The 24,394-nt window shown below is 42.6% G+C and overlaps 2 protein-coding genes across 2 annotated transcripts; both read left to right on the top strand.

The window, feature by feature from the left end:
* The first annotated feature begins 412 nt into the window (after nucleotides 1-412).
* Nucleotides 413-9,133, top strand: LOC308580412 (vomeronasal type-2 receptor 26-like). The gene is made up of 6 exons (XM_081181989.1): nucleotides 413-874; nucleotides 2,556-2,847; nucleotides 3,404-4,213; nucleotides 4,605-4,832; nucleotides 6,708-6,834; nucleotides 7,916-9,133. The coding sequence occupies exons 1-6, from the start codon at nucleotides 660-662 to the stop codon at nucleotides 8,824-8,826; spliced, it is 2,583 nt and encodes an 860-aa protein (XP_081038115.1). The 5' UTR covers nucleotides 413-659; the 3' UTR covers nucleotides 8,827-9,133.
* Nucleotides 9,134-11,116: 1,983 nt separating this feature from the next.
* Nucleotides 11,117-22,028, top strand: LOC308580398 (vomeronasal type-2 receptor 26-like). The gene is made up of 7 exons (XM_081181945.1): nucleotides 11,117-11,292; nucleotides 14,972-15,139; nucleotides 15,490-15,781; nucleotides 16,198-16,995; nucleotides 17,399-17,626; nucleotides 18,049-18,175; nucleotides 21,102-22,028. Exons 1-7 carry the CDS (start codon nucleotides 11,123-11,125, stop codon nucleotides 22,010-22,012), a joined length of 2,694 nt encoding a protein of 897 aa, XP_081038071.1. The 5' UTR covers nucleotides 11,117-11,122; the 3' UTR covers nucleotides 22,013-22,028.
* The last annotated feature ends 2,366 nt before the right edge of the window (nucleotides 22,029-24,394 follow it).

Raw genomic sequence — 24,394 nt, 5'->3', positions numbered from 1 at the left:
GGAAGGAATATTTTTATTTTGTTTCAGCTGCTAACTTAGACACTTTTAAAAGACACATGACTTCCAGAATCAGAGGCTGCATATCTCAGAATGTCAGTTGCTGGGATCAACTCTACTGCCATCAGCTTGGATGGATCCCAGAAATGTCTGATTGGCCACTGGGTGCAACAGGATACTGGACTGGATTTAGCTTTGAACTGAACCAGCAGCAGGACTCTTCTAATGCTCTTGTCAGCAGCAAAGTTCATGCTAAACTCTCACTCACCACGTGACCCATGTCAAACTTTGGAGCAGCAACCTTGTTTCTTCCCAAACATGTTTATCTCCAACTCTGCTCCTGCCCCTCAAACCATACAGAGACTTCAGGTTGTTGCAGAGATGAACTTCCTTCCCCTTATAATTATCAAAATCATCGTGATTTAATCTGCCTTGTTCCTGAGGGAAAAGTTGATGCACAGAAGATCACCTGTGTCAGAGACAGACTGAGTCATGATTGAGAGTAAGGGGGGTGGGATACATCTGTGTGAGGTTTAATGGCTCTGAAGGTATAGCCGACCACCACCCATATTGGTTAAATAAGAGTTTTTTGCCTTCTTCTGATGTAGCTGGCTATGGGGGAGAGAGGAACACTCACAAGAGAGGTGTAGCAGTCAGTCAGAATGAGATCCCAGATGCTGATGCTGCTCATTTTGCTTGAATCCTGTGGAAACCTGAAGGCAAAATGCCCCCTGAATCCGATCTGGGAAGGAATCAAAGCACATAATTATTTCCAGACTGGCGACTTCCTCATTGGTGGGATAATAACTCCAAATATATTTTCTATTCAACTTCCATACATCTTTTCGCAGCCCCCATTAACCAGGTTTAAGAATGAGTAAGTAATTATATGCAGAAGGACGTCACGTTTTTCTACTGCACCCCAACGGCTCCTGTTTACTAGGGAAATAGTCTCCATTTTAGGGGTGAGGACTCTGTTGAAGGACTGCAGCTCCCATCACCCCGATCACTGGCCATGCTGGCAGGGGCTGAAGGGAACCTGAGTTTCGCAGCAGCTAGTGGGTTGCATGTTCCCAGACGTGCTCTATTTTTACCTTCTGTGCTGCTCTGTTGCTTGTTGAAGAACACAAGTGTATAAATGAACCTGATCAGGGTTCAAAATGATTCACTGAATGATCACACCTGCATTCATGAGATGAGTGGGACACTGGAGAAAATCCTACTTTGTGTTTCTGGTATGCAGGTGTATGGGAAATAGCACTTTCTGAACACTTGACCCAATGCAGCAGAGTTTTTAATGGACTGGAAAATAAAGCCAAATTTTAAAGCATGTGGCTGTTCTTTACAGATCACATTAAGAAGCCAGCACAATTATTGCAACCCCCTATAACACATGTATCTCTATGGAGAGTACTAATTAAGCAGTGAGCCTATTATGTATGTAGCTTAAGGTTACTTCCAATAATATATATTCTGAGTGTTGTGTTTGCTGTTCATGTTAAATTTATAGTGTTACTGTTGAAAACCAAAAGAAAACATATTTAAACAGACAAAACAGAGGTCTTTTATGCTGATATTTGGGAGGGCATTTGATTCCATCCGTTCGCCTGTCTGAAATAACCTCCCAGAAGATATCAGCAGAATTAGTGTCTGCGACTCCATTGCAATGAGATTGAACAGTTCCCACAGGGAGAAATATGAATGACAAGGCAACTATCCTTCTGGATGAAATGCTAGTTTAAGTGGACATTATCTCAACCTGGAACTACACAAGAAGCCCCCCTATGATGCAGAATAAGACACACAATTGCAAGCTTAGCCAAGTTCAGTGCTTCTGGGAATTAATTTGGCTCCAGGGATTTTTTCTCTGCTTCACTCCCCCCTCCCCAGCAGCAACCCACATTCCTAAGATTTCCCCCTCTCTGCTGCGCCAGACACCTGAATTCACTTGTACCGGAGAGACGGAAGGAAATACATCCTTCTGATGGTTTGTTTCACAGAAAGACTGTTTGAAACTGACCTTTATTAAATAAGAGCCCAATCCGAATCATGCCTATTGAAAATAAGCCATACCAATCAAATAGAGCTTCTAAACAGACTTAGCTCTCCATTGCAGTTGGCTCTTTATGCAACTCCTTTGAAGCAACCAATACGAGCCTTAGCAGCCTTGTCCCCATATTTCTCACACATATGGAACAAAGAATGTTTTCTTCATTTTCCTTCTTTGAAGATGTGTGCTTCTCCTCTTGAGAAATTCTTATATTTTAATTCTTAAGTGGCAAATGGATTTTCATCTTGTGAGAAGCGTATGTCTCTTCTCACCCTTCAAACAAACATACAGACTAGAGTCCCCCCATTGCAAGAAGTGATAATCCAGACAAAAGTTATTTTGAGTTATTTAAGAGGAAATTCCAGTGATTACCACCTGGACACTGTTTCCAACTGCCGTCTTCCTTCTATGTCCGTATGGCAGCCCTAATGCAGACCATTAATTGGGAATCAAATACAATTTATTTTCATTAAGTGGTGAATGGTTTTAATTGATTGATTTCTTACAGTATGTCGGATAGGTTCTACTGGCATATCTCGTCCTTCTTGTTCACCATCCAAGAGATCAACCAGAATCCCAGGCTCTTAACCAACATCACCCTGGGCTACAGCCTCTATGAGAACTATTACAATGCAAGGATCACTTCTGATGCCATGCTAGACCTGCTTGCAGGTGGGGAAAGCAATATTCCAAACTATCGCTGTGGAAAATGGAATAAAATCCTGGCTGTTTTTGAAGGAGCCAATTCCATCATCTCCAAAGTGATTTCAACCACGTCAGGCATGTACAAAATCCCACAGGTATGAAGGGTGGGACATGGAGGAACACAAAAGAGGTTCAGCAGCAAAATAAATTCACTGTATCGTCAGCAGAGTCAAATGAAAGGCATCAAAGAGGGAGAAAATCCTGAACTATGTTTAGCTAGATAGCTCAGTTGGTTAGAGTGTGGTGCTGCCAACGTCAAGGTTGCAGGCTTGATCCCCATATGGGACAGCTGCATTGCAGGGGAGAGGACAACATGAACCTCAGGGTCACTTCCAACTCTATGATTTCATGTTTCTTCCCTGTTTAGGGAAGCTTTTAATGTTTAGTAGGTTATGGTATTTTAGTGTTCTGTTGGAAGCCGCCCAGAGTGGCTGGGCAATCCTCGCCAGATGAGCGGGGTTTAAATAATAAATTATTATTACTATTATTATTCTTATTATTAACACGGAGACTTTGCTAGGGTTGCAGCCTCCCAAAGTTTCAAAATAAAACTATCAGCCCCAGTCAGCACAACATTTGTTAGGTATTAAGTATTTCAGGCTAAATCTGTTCTTTGAAAATGAAACATTGTATTTTTCCTCCCCACTCCAGATTAGTTATGGCTTTGTATCTGGGGTTGTTGATGAGAACACCAAAGTCCCTTTTGTCTACCGTACGGTCCCCAATGAAGAAGTTCAGTACACAGGGATTGTAAAGTTCCTCCAGCATTTTGGATGGACGTGGATCGGCCTCTTTACTCCAGAGAATGAGAATGGAGAAAGGTTCTTGAGTGCCTTGACATCTCTGATGGCCAGGAATGGAATTTGTGTAGCCTTTTCAGTAACAATACCAGACAGGAATGAACCTGGGAGGTTCACACTAAGTGAATTAATTGCCCTACGGAGACAGACCAATGTATGCCTTTACTATTTAAACAGTCATTTAGCACTGCGTACCCTCATGACACTAGAAGAAGTACTTTGGAAACAAGAACTTGGGTCAAAAGTATGGCTCACAACAGCTTTTCAAGACATTGACATGTATTTGCTTTATGGTCCCAAGTCCTTGAAGTATATCCATGGTTCATTCTCCTTTGTAATGAAGACCAAAATAAGGAGCAAACGTGACTGCTGTAAATCAGAGTCCCATCTTTTTAATCTGTTTTGGCAAAAAGCATTTAGTTGTTCATACTCAAAGCACGTCCTCGCTGTGAGAGGTTGGACAAGATGCAGAGATGTGGAGAATCCGGAGGTGCCGTCTGAAGAGGAGCTGCAGACTGTTCTGTCTCAAGACAGCCACAGAACATACTTCAGTCTCCAAATCATGGCCCATGCTTTAAATGTTGCCTGTTCATCCACATCAAAGCAGATGTTGATGGCGGGTGGAGACCAGTTGGCATGTCAAAGGCTACAGCCATGGCAGGTATTTCCTTTCATTTTGTAGAAATCGAAGTCCAGCTGGAAAATATATATATATAAAATGTGTATTTCATAAAATATCAAGGTGGTCTACTGCAATAAAAAACATAAGACCATATAATAAAACCATAAGTAGCCAAAACAAGTTAAAAGCAGACGTCCCTCCACCTGGAGGGACTTGCCAGTAGGAGAAGTTGTGGCACAACAGGAGTTTTGAGTTCCAAGGAAGCAGGGATGAGGCATCTAAAATGCTTTCTAAGTTCGGGTGTTTAGTCCTCCGTAAATTCTAACGAGGCCAGGTATGCCAGGACTTTGGAGCTGAAAGGGAGCAGGGATGAGATGTCCAAAATACTTTGAAATGCTTTGAAATGCTGGTGTTTTCCTTGTCATTCCAGCTTCACTCTTTCTTAAGAGAAACCCGGTTGTTGAACACTTCCATGGGCGGACTGTATTTGGATGAGAATGGGAAGCTGCCAATCATGTTTGATATTGAGAATTGGGTGGTGCTTCCCAATGAGTCTTGTGTTAGAGTGAAAATTGGGAGTATAGAGAGAGAGGCATCCACTGACTTCAAGCTCACCATTAACCCAGAAGCTATTGTGTGGCCCAAGTGGTTCAACCAGGTAAGAGCCCCTTTATTCCACATGATACACATGAAGATCTGGTTATCTGTTGAATATTTCCAAGAGGAATTCAAGTATAATCTTTTGGAAGTTTGGCTGATGCTTTCATTATAATTAATTAAGTAAATTATTAAATGTGTATAATGCTCTTCATGTGCAGATACACACACACACACACACACACACACACACACATGTATGTATGGTATGTATGTATGTATGTATGTATGTATGCATGTACGTAATTTTTTCATTAATTGTGGGAGCCTTTTTGTGGAACTTGATTGAGCTGCACAATACGGTCCATGGTAAATCCAGCAACAGAAAAATTCCTGTGGTCCCCGCCTTCCCTGGATGCCCTAAGCACGTACTTATTTTGCTTAATGACTAATCCAGCCTGGCCCTGTGAGATCTCATGAGAACATCGCAGAGCCCACACAAGAGCATCCTGGAGCCCAGTAAGCAAAAGAGAGAGCTTGGGAGTAAGGCTGCTTGGCATGCCAGTTCCGGAAGGTCAGGGTGGTTGTGCAGGAGCCGTTCCAAGGGGCTCATTCGAGTGCAGTGGAATTTTGGTTCTGGAACTTACTCCATTCCGGAAGTCCACTCAACTCCCCAAACTGTTCAAAAACCAAGGAACGGTTTCTGATTGGCTGCGGGAGCTTCGTGCACTCAACTGAAAGCCGCGTCAGACGTTTGACTTCCGAAGAATGTTCACAAACCGGAACACTTGCTTCCGGGTTTGCAGCGTTCAGGAGCTGATTTGTTTGGTCGCCAAGCCATTCAGGAACCAAGGTACCACTGCATATACATTTTTGAATATACTTCTCCTTGCCCGGAATGTAACCCCTGCATAAGATGTGATCATACTCTATGTTTAAATACTGCTCTTCATCAGAGTGTTTTATTGCTGATGTTTGGGATGGGATTTTTCTTTTCTTTTCTTTTGTTTCTGCATCTTTTGCCCTGTGCCTAGAGAACTTATTGGGTTGTTTCCAAACTCTATGAATCAACTCCATTGACACAAATACTCCTGGGACACAAATACTTCCCCTGTATGTACCTTCTTTTTAATTATTATTAGACTGTGCCTCAGTCCAGTTGTTGAAGGACCTATGTATTAATACTCTTTTCAGTATATTTCCGAGCACAATTCAAAGTGTTGGTGCTCACTTTTAAAGCCCTAAACTGCCTCAGCCCAATATATCTGAAGGAGCGTCTCCACCCCCATCGTTCAGCCCAGACACTGAGGTCTAGCTCCAAGGGCCTTCTGGCCGTTCCCTCCCTGCAAGAAGTGACGTTATAGGGCACCAGGCAGAGGGCCTTCTCAGTAGTGGTGCCTGCCCCATGGAACGCCCTCAAATCAGATGTCAAGTAAATAAACAACTACCTGACTTTTATAAGACATCTGAAGGCAGCCCTGTATAGGGAAGTTCTTAATGACTGATGTTTTAATGTATTTCTAATCTGTTGTTGGAAGCTGCCCAGAGTGGCTGGGGAAACCCAGCCAGATGGGTGGGGTATAAATAAATTGTTGTTGTTATTGTTATTATTTAAAAAGCAAACACAGCAGGGAGGCTTCCATTCTACATCAAGCATGGGAGCCAACTCCTAGGAGCTGTGGGGGCTTTGGCCCCCGCAATAAAATATTTGAGGGGGCTGGGGACCCATAAAGTTGATGGGCATCGATTATGTGTTGTGTGGCTTACCTGGGTGCCCACAAATATTTTTTTCAAGTTGGCACCCCTGACATCAAGGGTGCTTACTTGTGGGACTGGAGACCCTACTGGGTTCTTTCCAGACTCTCTGAGTGACTTCCATAGGCACAAATATTGCTGACACTTCCGCTTTAATGTGCCATCTTTTCTTCATGGCTAGACTGTTCCTCACGCCAGGTGTACCAAAAGGTGTTGCCCAGGATATGCCAAGGTGGTTCAAGAAGGAAAGCCAGTTTGCTGCTACGCTTGTGTTCCGTGTGCAGAAGGGACCATATCTACACAGGAAGGTGGGTGACACCACAGGAGATGGAATTTGTTGGGAGAATATGAATAGGGCAACATAATACTCAGACACTTTCTGTGAAGATTCTAAAGACGTATTTGGATGCAGATCCTTTATTGATTTCTTCATTTTTAATCCCCTTCCAGGAATTTATTTGAAAGAAATGACTTGCAGGAAGTGATCTCTGGGATGCAAATTGGGTTCAGCCTGCCCTGCCCATAAGGCACAGCTTTGGCTATTTTGTACCATGCCGTCTAGGATCAGAGAACCAGAACCACCCTCACAAAAGGAAATTAAAAATGTCATCAAAATAAACGAGAAATAGTGAAAATAGCAAATATTTATTTAAAAGAGAGAAAGCATGATGCACAGTAATCAAAAAAATTAGGTGAACATTCCATTCCATTGCTTTATAGAACAATAAAAATTTATGGGATTTCAGCAGGAAGTTATTGGATATCCCAGACAAGGAGTTTGAGAACAGCTGTAGCAGCTTGGAAGAGAGGAGTTCAAGATATTAAAAATAAATAAATCATAAGTTGTGTGTCCTTGTTTCTCACCTTGATCCTTTTACATGGTTTGCATGTTTTGTGGTATTTTATTCATTGTGACTTGCTGTTTTTTATTATTATAGATTAGTAATTCTTTATTGTACATGATAAGTGTTAGCTGTTTATTATTTGCAGATATTAGATTTTACTGTTTACTATTCCTTAGTATTATTATTGAATAGTATTGAATTTTGCTTAATTTGATGTGTTGTTTATTTTATAGTTTTTATTATGACTTTTTGTGTGTGTATTACGTCTGTGATCTTTGCTGTCTATTTTGTTCTTTCTTCAGCTTGTAACCCTCCTTCTGCATAGCAATGTACAAAGGCATTATACAAATTAAAAGTAAAATGAAATATGGAAATGAAGTAGTGTTACTGCCCGAAAACTATCGCATAAGGAAATGCACCAAAAAGCTTCCCTTTCTTACAATACATTCTCATTTTCTGATATCGCCCATGTGAGTGCATTTCTCGACATGTAATAGAATATGTCTGTAAGCAAAGCCAAAGCCATTCCTTTTCTCCTCCTCAGATGCAGAGCGTTGCACCAAATGTCCAGAAGAACAATATCCAAACAAGGACCGAGATCACTGCATTCCGAGGATTATCACCTTCCTATCATATAAAGAATATTTGGGGATTCTCCTGACGTCTTTGGCTCTCTTCCTTTCCTTAACCACAGGCTTTGTTGTAGGGATCTTCATTAAATACAAGGAAACTCCCATAGTCAAAGCCAACAACAGGGACCTCCCCTACATCCTCCTTGTCTCCCTCCTGCTGTCCTTCTTGTCCTCCTTCCTCTTCATTGGCCATCCCAGGAAAGTCACCTGCCTCCTTCGACAAACGGCCTTCAGCACCATCTTCTCAGTTGCTGTATCTTCTTTGCTGTCCAAAACCATCATGGTGGTGCTGGCCTTCCTGGCCACAAAGCCAGGGAACAGGGTGAGGAGATGGTTAGGGAAAAGTCTGGCCAACTCCATTGTCCTTTCCTGCTCCAGTGTCCAAATGGTCATTTGCATCATTTGGCTGGGCATCTCTCCCCCATTCCCAGACTCGGACAAGCATTCGCAGGCTGGAGAGATCATTCTACTATGCAATGAAGGGTCTGTTGCCATGTTTTATGCTGCCCTGGGTTACATGGGCTTCCTGGCTGTCATCTGCTTCACGGTGGCTTTCCTGGCCAGGAAGCTGCCTGGGGCCTTCATTGAAGCCAAGCTGATCACCTTCAGCATGCTGGTCTTCTGCAGCGTTTGGGTCTCCTTTGTGCCCACCTACCTGAGCACAAAGGGGAAATACATGGTAGCTGTGCAGATCTTCTCTATCTTGGCTTCCAGTGCTGGGCTTCTGGGCTGCATCTTCATTCCCAAATGCTACATTATTGTGCTGAGGCCTAATCTGAACACAAAGGAACACCTGGCCACAAAAAGTAAAGTTGTTGCCTGATTCTTAACATATTTATAACCGTTTTCCACCACAGTAGTAATGAAACACACAGAGTTGCCTTGGGAATGAATTTATCTCCTTAGATAAAGTTTGCTCCTCATTTTTCATTCATCTTGAATGATGAAAGGGAATCATTGAATCACATGCCTGGAGAGTGTCTGGACTTACAACTTTTAGGGATAACCCTACCTGTAGAGTCTCCTGGAGTGCAGCCTCCCTCTTCATACATAATTATCTTTCTCTACCATATCCAGTTTGTACTTTGACATGACCCACCTTCCTTTCTTCCTGAATTCATAACCGAAGCCTAAAGAATAACTTAGTGTAACTTGAAATTCTTCTTCTAATGAAGGAGGTGAGGACAGATGACCCTACCTAGGCCCGAAGACTTCACCGCAGGCCTCAAAACCAAATTTCCCCTTTCTCTCTTCTAAAAATCCACAGCTTCAGCTTTTCTCTGCTCTTCTCTGCTTTCTCACAAGATGCTGCTGCATAGGCAAAACGTTATTTTTATCAGTACAATAGAGCTTCAAGAAGCTAATGAATAGACTCCATCAATGCCAAGAATAAGCAGGCCTGGGAACTGAGTCTTATCTCATCCAGTTGCACCACATCTTGCACAACCTGAACTCAAGGCTCCTCAGCCCCCTTGGCTTCTCATCCCCCTTTCCTGGGAAGGTCGCCAAGAGTCCCAAGAGTCCCAAGACAGGAGCTTTCTGTTCATGCTCAGGGAAACTCATGAGGCAAGACTCCTGAGGAGGGGTAGAAGGGGGAGGGAACTGGAGGGGAATATATGCTTTGTGCAAATGGCTGTGAACTTGTGCTAAGCTTGTGAGTTATCACGCTTGCTCCTTCTACCAGCCCGGTAGCTCTTTCTCTGGATCAACCCTTGAGTGTCTGCTTGACTCCCACTTCCCTGTCCCGGGCGCAATGCTCTTCCCACCCGAAGGCAAAGCCTGAAAAGGCTACACTAGTATTAAAAACAGCAACTGAAAAACAGAATCTCAATGGAGTGTATTAATGCTTGAGGGAACCTCCAGAAGGCCCTTGGAGCTGGACCTCAGTATCTGGTCTGGACGATGGGTGTGGAGACACTCCTTTAGCTATACAGGACCAATGTCATTTAGGATTTTCAATGTTGGTGGGAGTGAGAGAGGCACCACGATAGCTGGAGCCAGAGAGAATGTTGGAGAAGAACCACCACTTGTAAGTAAGAAGACAGGTGAGTGGTGGTGGCATGAAGGCTGGTTAATATTGGTGGGGTAGTCCCCATTTACCCCCATGGAGTAGACCTCTCATTTATTTGCCCTGAGCTGCTGGAGAAGGACAGGATGCATCCTTTTTGTCTCCCTCTCTTATATAAGCACCAGCACTCATAGACATCCAATGAATCTGGAGGTTGGGAGATTGAGAGCAAACAAAACATTTATTCACGCAGTACATAGTTACTTCCCTGCAATGCCAGTTGCTGGTGACCAGTGCCTGGCAAGTTCCATTGCTTTCATGCCCTGCTTGTGAGCTTCTCAGCAATGCCTGATTGGCCACTGTGTTGCAGCACTAGATGGGAGTTTGGACTAACCCAGCAGGGCTGTTCTTAGCAAAGTTCAAGCCAAACCCATGCCCAGAATTCAAGTGACTCATGTTGCAGTTTGAAGCCACATCTGTGATTTGGTGTAAACATATTTTTCCCCAACTATGTCCCTGCCCCTTGAACCATGTAGAGATCCCAATAATTTTCTTCCCCTTTTAATTATAAAAATGATACTGGTTTATTCTTCCCTAAGCTCAAGAGAGAGCTATGGCAATTGCCCAAACATCAGAAGCCAATGAAGCCTGAGGTTATACGTATCACACTGTGCTGGAGGGTGTTGACTTCTTCTGTTTACCTGGCTGTGGGGGAGAAAGGAGAGGTCAAAATAGAGGTGTAGGAGGCCAAGCCAGAATGACCTCCCTGCTGCGGCTTCTGCTGCTGCCTCTGCTTCTAATGCACCATCAAGTCTTGACGCGCAGCATAAATTAATAATGCAGAGTTTTAAAGAATAAAAGATTTACTAAATTAAAATAAACTTCTTCATAAACAACATGGTTCCAAACAGTTTGACTGAGATTACATACTGACTCTGCTCACAACCAAAGCAGACTCTGATTTCTTACAGAGAGCACAAAAGAGAAACTGACTACTTTGTCACATGTCAGAGTGACCCAACAGTTAGCAGTTAGGCCTCAATATCTTTAGGAGGCCCAAATGACTGTGCAGTCCCAGCACTTCCCAACCTGCTTTACTGCTTTTGCTCTCATGTGTCTTTGTCACATGACAAGTCTGTGGGAAGCTGAAAGCAAAGAAAATGATGCGCAGAGTTACTCGTGGCCTGGAGAATTCCTTATTAGCGGAATCATATCTCCAAGATGCTTTGCTGTGCAACTTCCATATAACTTTTCCCAGCCCCCAGTAACCAAGCTTAAAGTGTAAATAATTAAATACATCATGGATATCATGCTTCTCCACCACCGCTTCAATGGTTCCCTTTCGCAGGGAAATAGTTCTTTTTTAGGGATAGGGAGACAGTGGCCTTTCAGGCGCTCCTGGACTCCGGCTCCTATCATCCTGATCACTATTTGTGGAGGCCAAGACTGAGGGGAGTTTCTAATCTCTTTTCCTTTTGCTCCTTTTGGTCTTCAAATAAAAACATCTTGGAGGTGCCATTAATTTGATTTGAATGGATTTTAAAATATATTGATTTTAGAATGCTGTGCTACTTTTATTGTTGTTAGCCGCTCTGAGCCCGGCTTCTGCTGGGGAGGGTGGGATATATTTTATTATTATTATTATTATTATTATTATTATTATTATTATTATTATTATTATATTATTATTATTATTATTATTATCCATGTCTTTTAAAATTACAAGCTTGAGGACATACCGTATTTTGCGCCCTATAGGACGGTCCGGCCTATAGGACGCACCTAGTTTTTTGGGGGGGAAATAAAGAAAAAAAAATTTATTCCCCCCCCCCAGGTGCGGGGCTGGAAGAATCAGGTCGGGGAACAGCGGGAAGGCGCGCTCTGCCTCCCTGCTGTCCCCTGAGCTTGTGGGGCTGGCTATGGGGAGAAGTGCGCTGATCCTGGGACTGCAGGCAGCTCTGCGCAACCCTCGGAGCCGGTCTCCCAAGGGTTGCGCAGAGCTTCCTGAAGCCTGGAGAGCGAGAGGGGTTGGTAAGGACCGACCCCTCTTGCTCTCCAGGCTTCAGCGAAAGCCTGCATTCGCCCCATAGGACGCACACACATTTCCCCTTCAATTTTGGAGGGGGAAAAGTGTGTCCTATAGGGCGAAAAATACGGTAGGCTGTTTTAGGAATGATATTTGTAGACTACAGTGGGAAATTGGCCAAAGAGCAAAATAAAGATGCTATAAATAAACTGAGGCCTTTGTACAGTTGTAGAATTGTAGAGTGGAATGTCCCCACCCCTCTGAATCTTGAGTGGAACCACAGGTTGTTGTTGGGATTAAAAAATAATCTGGATCCCACATTGTATTTTCCTGAGGGCTGCAGTAAACTCTATGGATATTATTATTATTATACTTATTATTATAATGAGGCATCAGATCAAGGCCTGCATTTTAAAATGAGCTTAAAAAATATATTTGCAAATGTTTGTATGTCTCATGCCAGGCATAAAGCAGCTGGCTAAGTACTTTGGCAGATGTTTATCTCCTTGAACAGCCCCCCCCCCCCGATTTATAACAGGAGACACGTTTCTTAAAGTTGTAAAAGGAATTTACAGGCTGGGAGCAAAAGGTCATATTGACCATACAAATTACAGAATACAATCAAGCTGCAAAAACACTAATTAAGAGTTGGTAAATAGTGAAATTTATTGTTTAACAGAAAATACCATGTGCCTCCCATCAGACTCGAGCAACATCTTCCTAAGGTTAAAGGGCAAGAGCTAATAGAAACAGCAGCTGGCTTGAAAGGGGGGTGTAAATTTAAGGGGTTGCTTTTGGAAACTGTTTTTCCTAAGTTCCTTTTTACTTTGAAAAGGCCTTTTCTTCTAAAAATCTATATATGTTATGTATGAAATATATTGGCTTAAATGTAATTATGCAAAGGATTTAGAAAGTAAGAAATGTTAGATTCTTATGTTAGATTCTTATTTCATTGATGGTGTGTGAGAAGGTGAACCCAAGATCTCTCTTTAAGATAAAAATTAAAACCATTAGCCATCTGTTTTAGCCATCTGTTTTGGAGTGAATAGGGCAATAGGGCAATTGGGCAAAGATGATCTGGTAATTAAGGCGCCTGGTCGAGGCAAATGTAAGATATATGGCTACTTGTCTGCCCTTTATGGATAGAAGGAAATATAGCTCTTTGTCTCCCATAAAAGGTAATAGGAAATGGGTGTATCTTTTATGATTGGTTCTAGCAAACAGCCAATAGGAATTTCAACCAGGCTGATTGGACAGAGGCAGCCAAAGGAGGAGCAAGGGGGCTGGGCTGAGGGAATATAAGTGCTGGCCATCAGGGCTGGAGTGAGCAGAGCTTTGGTAACCATATACCACTGTGTCTCTCATTTATTTGTCTGACAAATAAATTATTATTTTAATTTCTCTATTGCTGCGTTGAATATTTCATTCCAGCTAAGCGTTAACCGCAAGCAGGGTGCTACAATAATTATTAATTGAATTTATATACCTATGCCGGGAGGCCTCAGGGTAGTTCACAGAACAAAATCAAAGTATAACTACGACACCACAAAATACGTAATCAAAAAACAATGCCCCAATAACCCCTCCCCCCCTGCATAGGCAAGCAGTTTCCTCTCACTGCAATTCCAGCTAATCATGTGTATGGTGAGAAAAAGGTCCAAAAGCATCATTGTCAAAGTTCCCTTAGCTCACTTGTGATGTGGAGGAGATTGACAGTAATTAACAGTAGACCTCTTAAAGCTTCTGATTCCCGATTCTTCACTAATAGTAATTGTGGATTTGCCCATTGTTGCTGGAAATCATTCCTGTACCAGGCTCTTCTATCTTGAGTTACACTGCACATTATTCATAGCTGAATTTCCTAAGCCTCTTAAGACATTGTCAACTGAAATGCTAAAGTGCAAAATGAACTTAGCTAAATTAGTAGAAAAGGGGCATTAAACTAGCTACAGGAAGGACATAGATAAAAGGTCATATGGAAATCTACAAGATTGTTTGTGGAAGAGAAATATTTTCGGCACATGAGTTATGATGAGGATCAAAAGTACAAGACTTGGAGAAAACTCAGTGCATGGAAGGACATGACAGAAACTTGATATTAGGTAGTCAGAAATGAGGTAAGCCAGACACCTCAGTTTGATTAATTATTATTATTATAAATAATAATAAAATTTATATAGCGCCCATTGGCCATAGATGTCAGGGTGGTTCACAACATAAAAATACAATATAAAAAAAGACAAAATACATAATAAAAAAAGCATTAACTAACCAATAATCCCTCCACCCAGAAGACATTTCAAAGGGCATTGGATGTCAATCAGCCAAAGGACTGGTTTAAAAGGAACGTTTCGCCTGGCACCTGAAGGTGTACAATGAAGGTACCAGCTGGACCTCCCTGGAGAGCAGGATCTCCAGTCCCACAAGCAAACACCCTTGATGTCAGGGGTGCCAACTTAAATAAAATATTGTGGGGACCCAGGTAAGCCACGTGACCCATGTCAAACTAACCAACTTTGCACCGACTTTGATTCCTTGCAACCATGTTTATCTCCCACTCTGCTCCTGCCCCTCAAGCCACACAGAGACTTCAGGTTGTTGCAGAGATGAACTTCCTTCCCCTAATAATTATCAAAATCATCATGATTTAATCTGCCTTGTTCCTGAGGGAGAAGTTGATTCACAGAAGATCACCTGTGTCAGAGACAGACTGAGTCATGATTGAGAGTAAGGGGGGTGGGATACATCTGTGTGAGGTTTAATGGCTCTGAAGGTATAGATGACCACCACCCATATTGGTTAAATAAGAGTTTTTTGGCTTCTTCTGATGTAGCTGGCTATGGGGGAGAGAGGAACACTCGCAAGAGAGGTGTAGCAGTCAGTCAGAATGAGATCCCAGATGGTGATGCTGCTCATTTTGCTTGAATCCTGCAGAAACCTGAAGGCAAAATGCCCCTTGAATCCAATCCGGGAAGGAATCAAAGCACAGAATTATTTCCAGACTGGCGACTTCCTCATTGGCGGGATAATATCTCCAAATGTGTTTGGTCTACAACTTCCATACAACTTTTCGCAGCCCCCATTAACCAGGTTTAAGGATGAGTAAGTAATTATATGCAGAAGGACGTCACGTTTTTCTACTGTACCCCAATGGCTCCTGTTTACTAGGGAAATAGTCTCCATTTTAGGGGTGAGGACTCTGTGGTCTTCCAGATGTTGCGGGACTGCAGCTCCCATCACCCCTGATCACTGCCCATGCTGGCAGGGGCTGAAGGGAACTTGAATTTCGCAGCAGCTAGTGGGTTGCATGTTCCCAGACGTGCTCTGTTTTTACCTTCTGTGCTGCTGTGCTGCTTGCTGAAGAACACAAGTGTATAAATGAACCTGATCATGATTTATTTTCATTAAATGGTGAATGATTTGACACTTTTTATTTGATTGATTTCATACAGATTGCCATATAGGTTCTACTGGCACATCTTGTCCTTCTTGTTCACCATCCAAGAGATCAACCGGGATCCCAGGCTCTTAGGCAATATTACATTGGGCTACAGCCTCTATGAGAACTATTACAATGCAAGGATCACTTCTGATGCCATGCTAGACCTGCTTGCAGGTTGGGAAAGCAATATTCCAAACTATCGCTGTGGAAAATGGAATAATATCTTGGCTGTTCTTGAAGGAGCCAATTCCATCATCTCCAAAGTGATTTCAACCACGTCAGGCATGTACAAAATCCCACAGGTATGAAGGGTGGGGCATGGAGGGACACAAAAGAGGTTCAGCAGCAAAATAAATTCACTTTATTGTCAGCTGAGTCAAAAAGAGTCATTAAAGAGGGAGAAAATCCTGAGCTATGTTAAGCTAGATAGCTCAGTTGGTTAGTGTGGTGCTGACAACGTCAAGGTTGCAGGCTTGATCCCCGTATGGGACAGCTGCATTGCAGGGGGGAAGACAACATGAACCTCAGGGTCGCTTCCAACTCTACAATTCTATGACTCTTCAACACGGAGACTTTGCTAGTTTTGCAACTGCCCAAAGTTTCAAAATAAAACTATCAGCCCTGGCCAGCACAATATTTGTTAGGTATTAAATATTTCAGGCTAATCCTGTACTTTGCTCTGAATATGAAACACTATACTTTTTCTTCCCCACTCCAGATCAGTTATGGCTTTGTATCTGGGGTTGTTGATGAGAACAGAAAAGTCCCTTTTGTCCACCGTACGGTCCCCAATGAAGAAGTTCAGTACACAGGGATTGTAAAGTTGCTCCAGCATTTTGGATGGACGTGGATCGGCCTCTTTGCTCCAGAGAATGAGAATGGAGAAAGGTTCTTAAATGCCTTGACATCTCTGATGGCCAGCAATGGAATTTGTGTTGCCTTTTCAGTAACAATACCAGAAAAGATGTTCACACAAAGTGAATCAGTTGCCCTATGGATAGAGACCGATGTATTCCTTTACTATGTAAGCAGTTATAGGGGATTGGTTATCATCATGAAACTACAACAAGAACTCGAGAAACAAATTGGGCCAAAAGTATGGCTCACAACAGCTTTTCAAGACATTGACATGAATTTGTCTTTCAGTCCCACGTACCTGAAGTATATCCATGGTTCATTCTCCTTTGTAATGAAGACCAAAATAAGGAGCAAACATGAATGCTGTAAACAAGAGTCCCATCTTTTTTATCTTTCTCGGCAAAAAGCATTTAGTTGTTCATACTCAAAGCACGTCCTTGCTGTGAGAGGTTGGACAAGATGCAGAGATGTGGAGAATCCGGAGGTGCCGTCTGAAGAGGAGCTGCAGACTGTTCTGTCTCAAGACAGCCACAGAACATACTTCAGTGTCCAAATCATGGCACATGCTTTAAATGTTGCCTGTTCATCCAGATCAAAGCAGATGTTGATTGCAGGTGGAAGAGACCAGTTGGCATGTCAAAGGCTACAGCCATGGCAGGTATTTCCTTTCCCTTTCTAGAAATCAAAGTTCTTTCTACCAACTTGACAATAATCATTCTCATTGATTTAGACACGAATGCAATATCAAGGTGGTCTACTGCAATAAAAAAAAATAAGACCATATAATAAAACCATAAGAAGCCAAAACCAGTTAAAAGCAGACGTCCCTCCACCTGGAGGGTGTCTGTTTAGTCTTGCCAGTAGGAGAAGTTGTGGCACAACAGGAGTTTTGAGTTCCAAGGAAGCAGGGATGAGACATCTGAAATGCTTTTTAAGTTCTGGTGTTTATTCCTCTGTAAATTCCAATGAGGCCAGGTATGCCATGACTTTGGAGTTCAAAGAGAGAAGGGATAAGATGTCCAAAATGCTTTGAAATGCTGATGTTTTCCCTGTCATTCCAGCTTCACCCTTTCTTAAGAGAAACCCGGTTGTTGAACACTTCCATGGGTGGACTGTATTTGGGTGAGAATGGGGAGCTGCCAGTCATGTTTGATATTGAGAATTGGGTGGTGCTTCCCAATGAGTCTTGTGTTAGAGTGAAAATTGGGAGTATAGAGAAAGAGGCACCCACTGACTTCAAGCTCGCCATTAACCCAGAAGCTATTGTGTGGCCCAAGTGGTTCAACCAGGTAGGAGCCCCTTTATTCCACATGATACACATGGCCAGTGAGGAATCTGTTTGACCTCTTGGTAGTGGCACTCACCCTGTGGATCGCCCTCGCATCAGATGTCAAGGAAATAAACAACTACCTGACTTTTATAAGACATCTGAAGGTAGCCCTGTTTAGGGAAATTCTTAATGATTGATGTTTTAATGCATTCCTAATCTTTTGTTGAAGTTGCCCAGAGTTGATGGGCATCGATTATGTGTTGTGCGGCTTTCCTGGGTCCCCACAATATTTTATTCAACTTGGCACCCCTGACATCAAGGGTGCTTGCTTGTGGGACTGGAGACCCTGATGGGTTCTTTCCAGACTCTCTGAGTGAGTTCCATAGGCACAAATATTGCTGACACTTCCCCTTTAATCTGCCATATTTTCTTTATGGCTAGACTGTGCCTCACGCCAGGTGTACCAAAAGGTGTCGCCCAGGATATGCCAAGGTGGTTCAAGAAGGAGAGCCAGTTTGCTGCTACGCTTGTGTTCTGTGTGCGGAAGGGACCATATCTACACAGGAAGGTAGGTGACGCCACAGGAGATGGAATTTGTTGGGAGAACATAAATTGGGCAACATATTAGTCAGACACTTTCTGTGAAGTTGTTGTTGTTAGCCACCCTGAGCCCGGCTTTGGCTGGGGAGGGCACGATATACATATTATTATTATTATTATTATTATTATTATTATTATTATTATTACTATTACTATTATTATTAAGATTCTAAAGACATATTTGGATGCAGATCCTTTCTTGATTTCTTCATTTTTAACCCCCTTCCAGGAAGTAATTTGAAATAAATGAGTTGCAGGAAACAATCTCTGGGATGCAAATTGGGTTCAGCCTGCCCTGCCCATATGGCACAGCTTTGGCTATTTTGTACCATGCCTTCTAGGATCACAGAACCAGAACCACCCTCACAAAAGGAAATTAAAAATGTCTTCAAAATAAAAAAAGTTATCTTTGCTGTATATTTTGTCGTTTCTTCAGCTTGTAACCCTCCTTCTGCATAGCAATATAGAAAGGCAGTATACAAATTAAAAGTGAAATGAAATATGGAAATAAATAAATATGGAGACTTCCGGGTTGGCGCCTCTGGCAATGGCAGATTTCCTCCGATTGGGAGGAACCCGCTCCGTGAAAAACGGGGTCTGAACCGCCACGGCGAGGCGGAGACCCATTAAAAACCACAGGCGGGAGAAACCTGTGGACGTGGGATTCGGCTGGCACCTTTGCGCCTCCCCTACTCGCGGGGAAACCCTGTTTTGGGGATCCGGAGCGACGTGGGTTGAGTGGCGCGGTGCTTTGAATCGACTGCTTTTTTCACGGAGTGAAGCTGCATTGCTGTTGCCGGGGAGCGTTGAATTTTTCCTGTGGTCAATTGGATTTCAAACAACTACTCGTGAGTAAATCGAAAAATTGGATTTTAAAATACTTTAATTCGGCACTGAAGCGGGAGGTCACAAACAGGAAGTCCACCTTCCGTTTTTGTAAATAGACTGAAGCAAAGACGTTACAAGTAAAGCCTTTGAAAGTTTTTGGCAAAGGATTAAATTTCCACCGATTTAAAGTCACAAAATCCCCTTGGGAAGCAGGAGAAGAAGGGGAAATTTTGGATCTAGTGAGTCTGCAGGAGAGAGTGAAGAAATCAGATTACCACTGCTCTGAACCTGGGAACGGGCTGCCAGATGATGATTGAAGAGAGTGCTTTTGACAGAACGGATTTGACAGTTAGCTAAACAAGAGTAAGATACTGTTTCCATTGTCCCTTTCTGCGTTTAAAAAAAAAAGAGGAAAAGTAACTGAAATTTTATCTTTAATGTTTGAAATTGTGCTTAAAAGAACTGATACAAGTGGAGACTGTTTCCCTCTAGAGGGAGCTTTTGAAACTGTAACAGGACTGTAACTGGGGAATTTCCAGCTGCAGAGAAGGAGTTTGGGAACCAGAGAGCGACCTTGGGCTATTTAAAAATGTTGATAGGAGAGGCCATTGTGACTGTTTTATGTAAGATAAGCTGTTCGCTGGGACAGCTTCACAAGAAGATGGATGATATGACTTTTAAAGTTGATAATTTGGAACAGAAAGTGACCAACTTGAGCCAAAAAGCGAACACTAACACAGAAATAATTCAGGACTTGGTACAGGAACTCATTTTGGCAGGACAAATGGTGGAGGAGGAGGAGGAGAAGGAGAAGGAGAATGCAGCTGTTGTTCAACATAAAATAATACAAGTGGATTTACAGAAGCAAATTGGAGATTATAAATTGAGGCCTTCTATGATTGAATTCAGGAAAAGTCAGACTCTGAGGAATGGATCCCGGTTTGGATTAAAGAAGGAAAGTTGGAAAGAGCCCTTTATGCAGGGACTAACTGACTTTTGGGACATGGACTCGGGCCTGGAGGAGATTGAAGTTTTGGGGGCCTTTGGAATTGAAGGAACTTTGAAATATACCCGTAAATACTTTATGGACTGTAGTTTTAACTATGGAAACTCAGCTGCTTTGCCCAGAAGGAAGAAAAGGATTGACAGGTTGGAATTTTCCCAAGATCGGCTCTTTAGCATTAAAGAAAATGAAGAAGACCTGCAGAAGGGACTTGGAAAAGAATTAAGAGCCTCGGACATAAGGTCACCAGGTTGATGGACTTTATGGAATTGACGGAAAGGACTGGCAGAATCCGAAACCTGGGAGAAGAGATGGTGGAAGAAGATTGGAAAATTTAAACATTTATATAGACTTATGGTAAAACTAATGAGTGATAGAAAAATGGTGGAATGATTTTTTATTTTTTATGGGCTTAATAGAAATGTTATAAGGAGTTAAGTACATATAAGTAATTTAGTTTTAATGGAAAACAAGGTTAAAATAATACATTATTTACAATAATCACAGAAAATGGAGAAAGATGGAAAGGATTTGCTGAAACAATTAATAGAAGCGGAACACAAAAAGGGAGGCGTGAGGAGGTCGAGGAAACAAGGGAATGAAAGATAGAGTATGGAAAAGAGAGGATGTATGTTTTTTAAATTGTTTTTGTTTCGGGGTGTGGGGTTTGTTTAGTTTAGCTTAATGTGTTTAGTTTTGAGTTTAGGTTGTGTTCTGTATTGTTTATATATTGTATTGTATGGTGTTTGTTTGCTTGTTTTTCTTCTATTTGTTTTTTCTCTGTTCTTTCTTCTGTTTTTTCTCTTTTGCTTTTTTATTTCTCTCTTTTTGTAATCTATAAAGTAATAAATATTATTTTTAAAAAATAAAAAAGTGAAATGAAATATGGAAATAAAGTAGTGTTACTGCCCGAAAATTATCGCATAAAGAAATGCATGAAAAAAGTTTCCCTTTCTTACATTTGATTCTCATTTTCTGCAATCTCCCATATGAGTGCATTTCTCAACATGTAATAGAATATGTGTGTAAGCAAAGCCAAAGCCATTCCTTTTCTCCTCCTCAGATGCAGAGCGTTGCACCAAATGTCCAGAAGAACAATATCCAAACCAGGACCGAGATCACTGCATTCCGAGGATTATCACCTTCCTATCATATAAAGAATATTTGGGGATTATCCTGACGTCTTTGGCTCTCTTCCTGTCCTTAACCACAGGCTTTGTTGTAGGGATCTTCATTAAATACAAGGAAACTCCCATAGTCAAAGCCAACAACAGGGACCTCTCCTACATCCTCCTTGTCTCCCTCCTGCTATCCTTCTTGTCTTCCTTCCTCTTCATTGGCCGTCCCAGGAAAGTCACCTGCCTCCTTCGACAAACGGCCTTCAGCACCATCTTCTCAGTTGCTGTATCCTCTTTGCTGTCCAAAACCATCATGGTGGTGCTGGCCTTTCTGGCCGCAAAGCCAGGGAACAGGGTGAGGAGATGGTTAGGGAAAAGTCTGGCCAACACCGTTGTCATTTCCTGTTCTGGTGTCCAAATGGTCATTTGCATCATTTGGCTGGGGATCTTTCCCCCATTCCCAGACTCTGACAAGCATTCCCAGTCCGGAGAGATCACCCTGCAATGCAATGAAGGGTCTGTTGCCATGTTTTATGCTGTCCTCGGTTACATGGGCTTCCTGGCTGCCATCTGCTTCACGGTGGCTTTCCTGGCCAGGAAGCTGCCTGGGGCCTTCAATGAAGCCAAGCTGATCACCTTCAGCATGCTGGTCTTCTGCAGCGTTTGGGTCTCCTTTGTGCCCACCTACCTGAGCACAAAGGGGAAATACATGGTAGCTGTGCAGATCTTCTCTATCTTGGCTTCCAGCGCTGGGCTTCTGGGCTGCATCTTCATTCCCAAATGCTACATTATTGTTCTGAGGCCTGATCTGAACACAAAGGAACACCTGGCCACAAAACCTAAAGTTGTTGTCTGATTCTTAACACATTTATAACTGTATTCCACCACAGTAGTAGTGAAACACACAGTTGCCTTGGGAATGAATTTATCTCCTTAGATAAAGTTCGCTCTTCATTTTTCATTTATCTTGAATGATGAAAGGGAATCATTGAATCACATGCCTGGAGAGTGTCTGGACTTACAACTTTTAGGGATATCCCTACCTGTAGAGTTACATGGAGTGCAGCCTCCCTCTTCATACATAATTATCTTTCTCTACCATATCCAGTTTGTACTTTGAAATGACTCACCTTCCTATCTTCCTGAATACATAACCAAAGCCTAAAGAATAATTTAGTGTAACTTCAAATTCTGCTCCTATTGAAGGAGGTGAGGACAGGTGACCCCACCTAGGCCTGAAATCTCCCAGGCCTCAAGACTTCACCCCAGGCCTCAAAACCAAATTTCCCCTTTCTCTCTTCTAAGAATCCACAGCTTCAGCTTTTCTCTGCTCTTCTCTGCTTTCTCACAAGATGCTGCTGCATAGGCAAAACGTTATTTTTATCAGCACGAGAGAGCTTCAAGAAGCTAATGAATAGACTCTATCAATGCCAAGAATAAGCAGGCCTGGGAACTGAGTCTTATCTCATCCAGTTGCAACACATCTTGGACACGCTGAAACGCAAGGCTCCTCAACCCCCTTGGCTTCTCATCCCCCTTTCCTCGGACGGTCGCCAAGAGTCCCAAGACAGGAGCTTTCTGTTCATGCTCAGGGAAACTCATGAGGCAAGACTCCTGAGGAGGGGTAGAAGGGGGAGGGAACTGGAGGCGAATATATGCTTTGTGCAAATGGCTGTGGACTTGTGCTTAGCTTGTGAGTTATCACGCTTACTCCTTCTACCAAGCCCGGATGGTAGCAATAAAGCTCTTTCTCTGGATCAACCCTTGCGTGTCTGCTTGACTCCCACTTCCCTGTCCCGGGCGCAATGCTCTTCCCACCCGAAGGCAAAGCCTGAAAAGGCTACACTAGTATTAAAAGCAGCAATTGAAAAACGGAATCTCACTTGAGTGTATTAATGCTTGAGGGAACCTCCAGAAGGCCCTTGGAGCTGGACCTGAGTATCTGGTCTGGACGATGCGTGTGGAGACGCTCCTTTAGCTATACATGACCAATGTCATTTAGGGTTTTCAATTAACAAATAAATGTGACAGCTGCCTGTTTGGTGGGAGTGAGGGGGCACCACGATAGCTGGAGCCAGAGTCAATGATGGACAAGAATCACCACTTGTAAGTAAGAAGGCAGGTGAGTGGTGGTGGCATGAAGGCCAGTTGAGATTGGTGGGGTAGTCCCCATTCACCCCCATGGAGTAGACCTCTCATTTATTTGCACTGAGCTGCCAAAGAAGGGCAGGATGCATCCTTTTTGTCTCCCTCTCTTGTATAGCACCAGCACTTATAGACATCCAATAAATTGGAAGGTTGGGAGATTGAGAGCAAACAAAACATTTATTCATGCAGTACATAGTTACTTCCCTCCAATGCCAGTGGCTGGTGACCAGTGCCTGGCAAGGCCCATTGCTTTCATGCCCTGCTTGTGATGGTGGGATATAAATAAAAATAATTTATTATTATTATTATTATCATCCATGTATTTTAAAATTATAAGCTTGAGGCCATAGACTGTTTTAGGAATGATATTTGTAAGCTACAGTGGGAGATTTGCCAAAGAGCAAAATAAAGATGCTACAAATAAACTGAGGCCTTTGTACAGTTGTAGAATTGTAGAGTTGAATGTCCCCACCCCTCTGAATCTTGAGTGGAACCACAGGTTGTTGTTGGAATTAAAAAATAATCTGGATCCCAGATAGTATTTTCCTGAGGGCTGCAGTAAACTCCACAAATATTATTATTATCATTATTTACTCAATTTATATTCCACCCTGTACCTGGAGGTCTCAGGGTGGTTCACAGAACAAAATCAAAGTATAACTATGAAACCACAAGATACATAATCAAAAACAATGCCCCAATAACCCCACCCTCCCACTGCATAGGCAAGCAGTTTCCTCTCACTGCAATTCCAGCTAGGGCAAATACATGGTAGCTGTGCAGATCTTCTCTATCTTGGCTTCCAGTGCTGGGCTTCTGGGCTGCATCTTCATTCCCAAATGCTACATTCTTGTGCTGAGGCCTGATCTGAACACAAAGGAACACCTGGCCACAAAACCTAAAGTTGCCGCCTGATTCTTAACATATTTATAACCACCACAGTAGTAATGAAACACACAGAGTTGCCTTGGGAATGAATGTATCTCCTTAGATAAAGTTTGCTCTTCATTTTTCATTTATCTTGAATGATGAAAGGGAATCATTGAATCACATGCCTGGAGAGTGTCTGGACATACAACTTTTAGGGATA

The sequence above is a fragment of the Podarcis bocagei genome (assembly GCF_964188305.1).
Source record: "Podarcis bocagei genome assembly, chromosome: 2".
Lineage (NCBI taxonomy): Eukaryota > Metazoa > Chordata > Lepidosauria > Squamata > Lacertidae > Podarcis > Podarcis bocagei.
The sequence above is the reverse complement of the archived record's forward strand: the minus strand, read 5'-3'. Positions and strand labels throughout refer to the sequence as shown.

Excerpts from the sequence above, each read along its gene's own strand:
- LOC308580412 (XM_081181989.1), top strand. The coding sequence starts at position 660 with ATGAGATCCCAGATGCTGATGCTGCTCATTTTGCTTGAATCCTGTGGA. Across the intron at positions 4,833-6,707 it reads GGCCCAAGTGGTTCAACCAG|ACTGTTCCTCACGCCAGGTG; the intron begins GTAAGAGCCCCT and ends CTTCATGGCTAG. Across the intron at positions 6,835-7,915 it reads GACCATATCTACACAGGAAG|ATGCAGAGCGTTGCACCAAA; the intron begins GTGGGTGACACC and ends TCTCCTCCTCAG.
- LOC308580398 (XM_081181945.1), top strand. The coding sequence starts at position 11,123 with ATGTGTCTTTGTCACATGACAAGTCTGTGGGAAGCTGAAAGCAAAGAA. Across the intron at positions 15,782-16,197 it reads GCATGTACAAAATCCCACAG|ATCAGTTATGGCTTTGTATC; the intron begins GTATGAAGGGTG and ends TCCCCACTCCAG. Across the intron at positions 17,627-18,048 it reads GGCCCAAGTGGTTCAACCAG|ACTGTGCCTCACGCCAGGTG; the intron begins GTAGGAGCCCCT and ends CTTTATGGCTAG.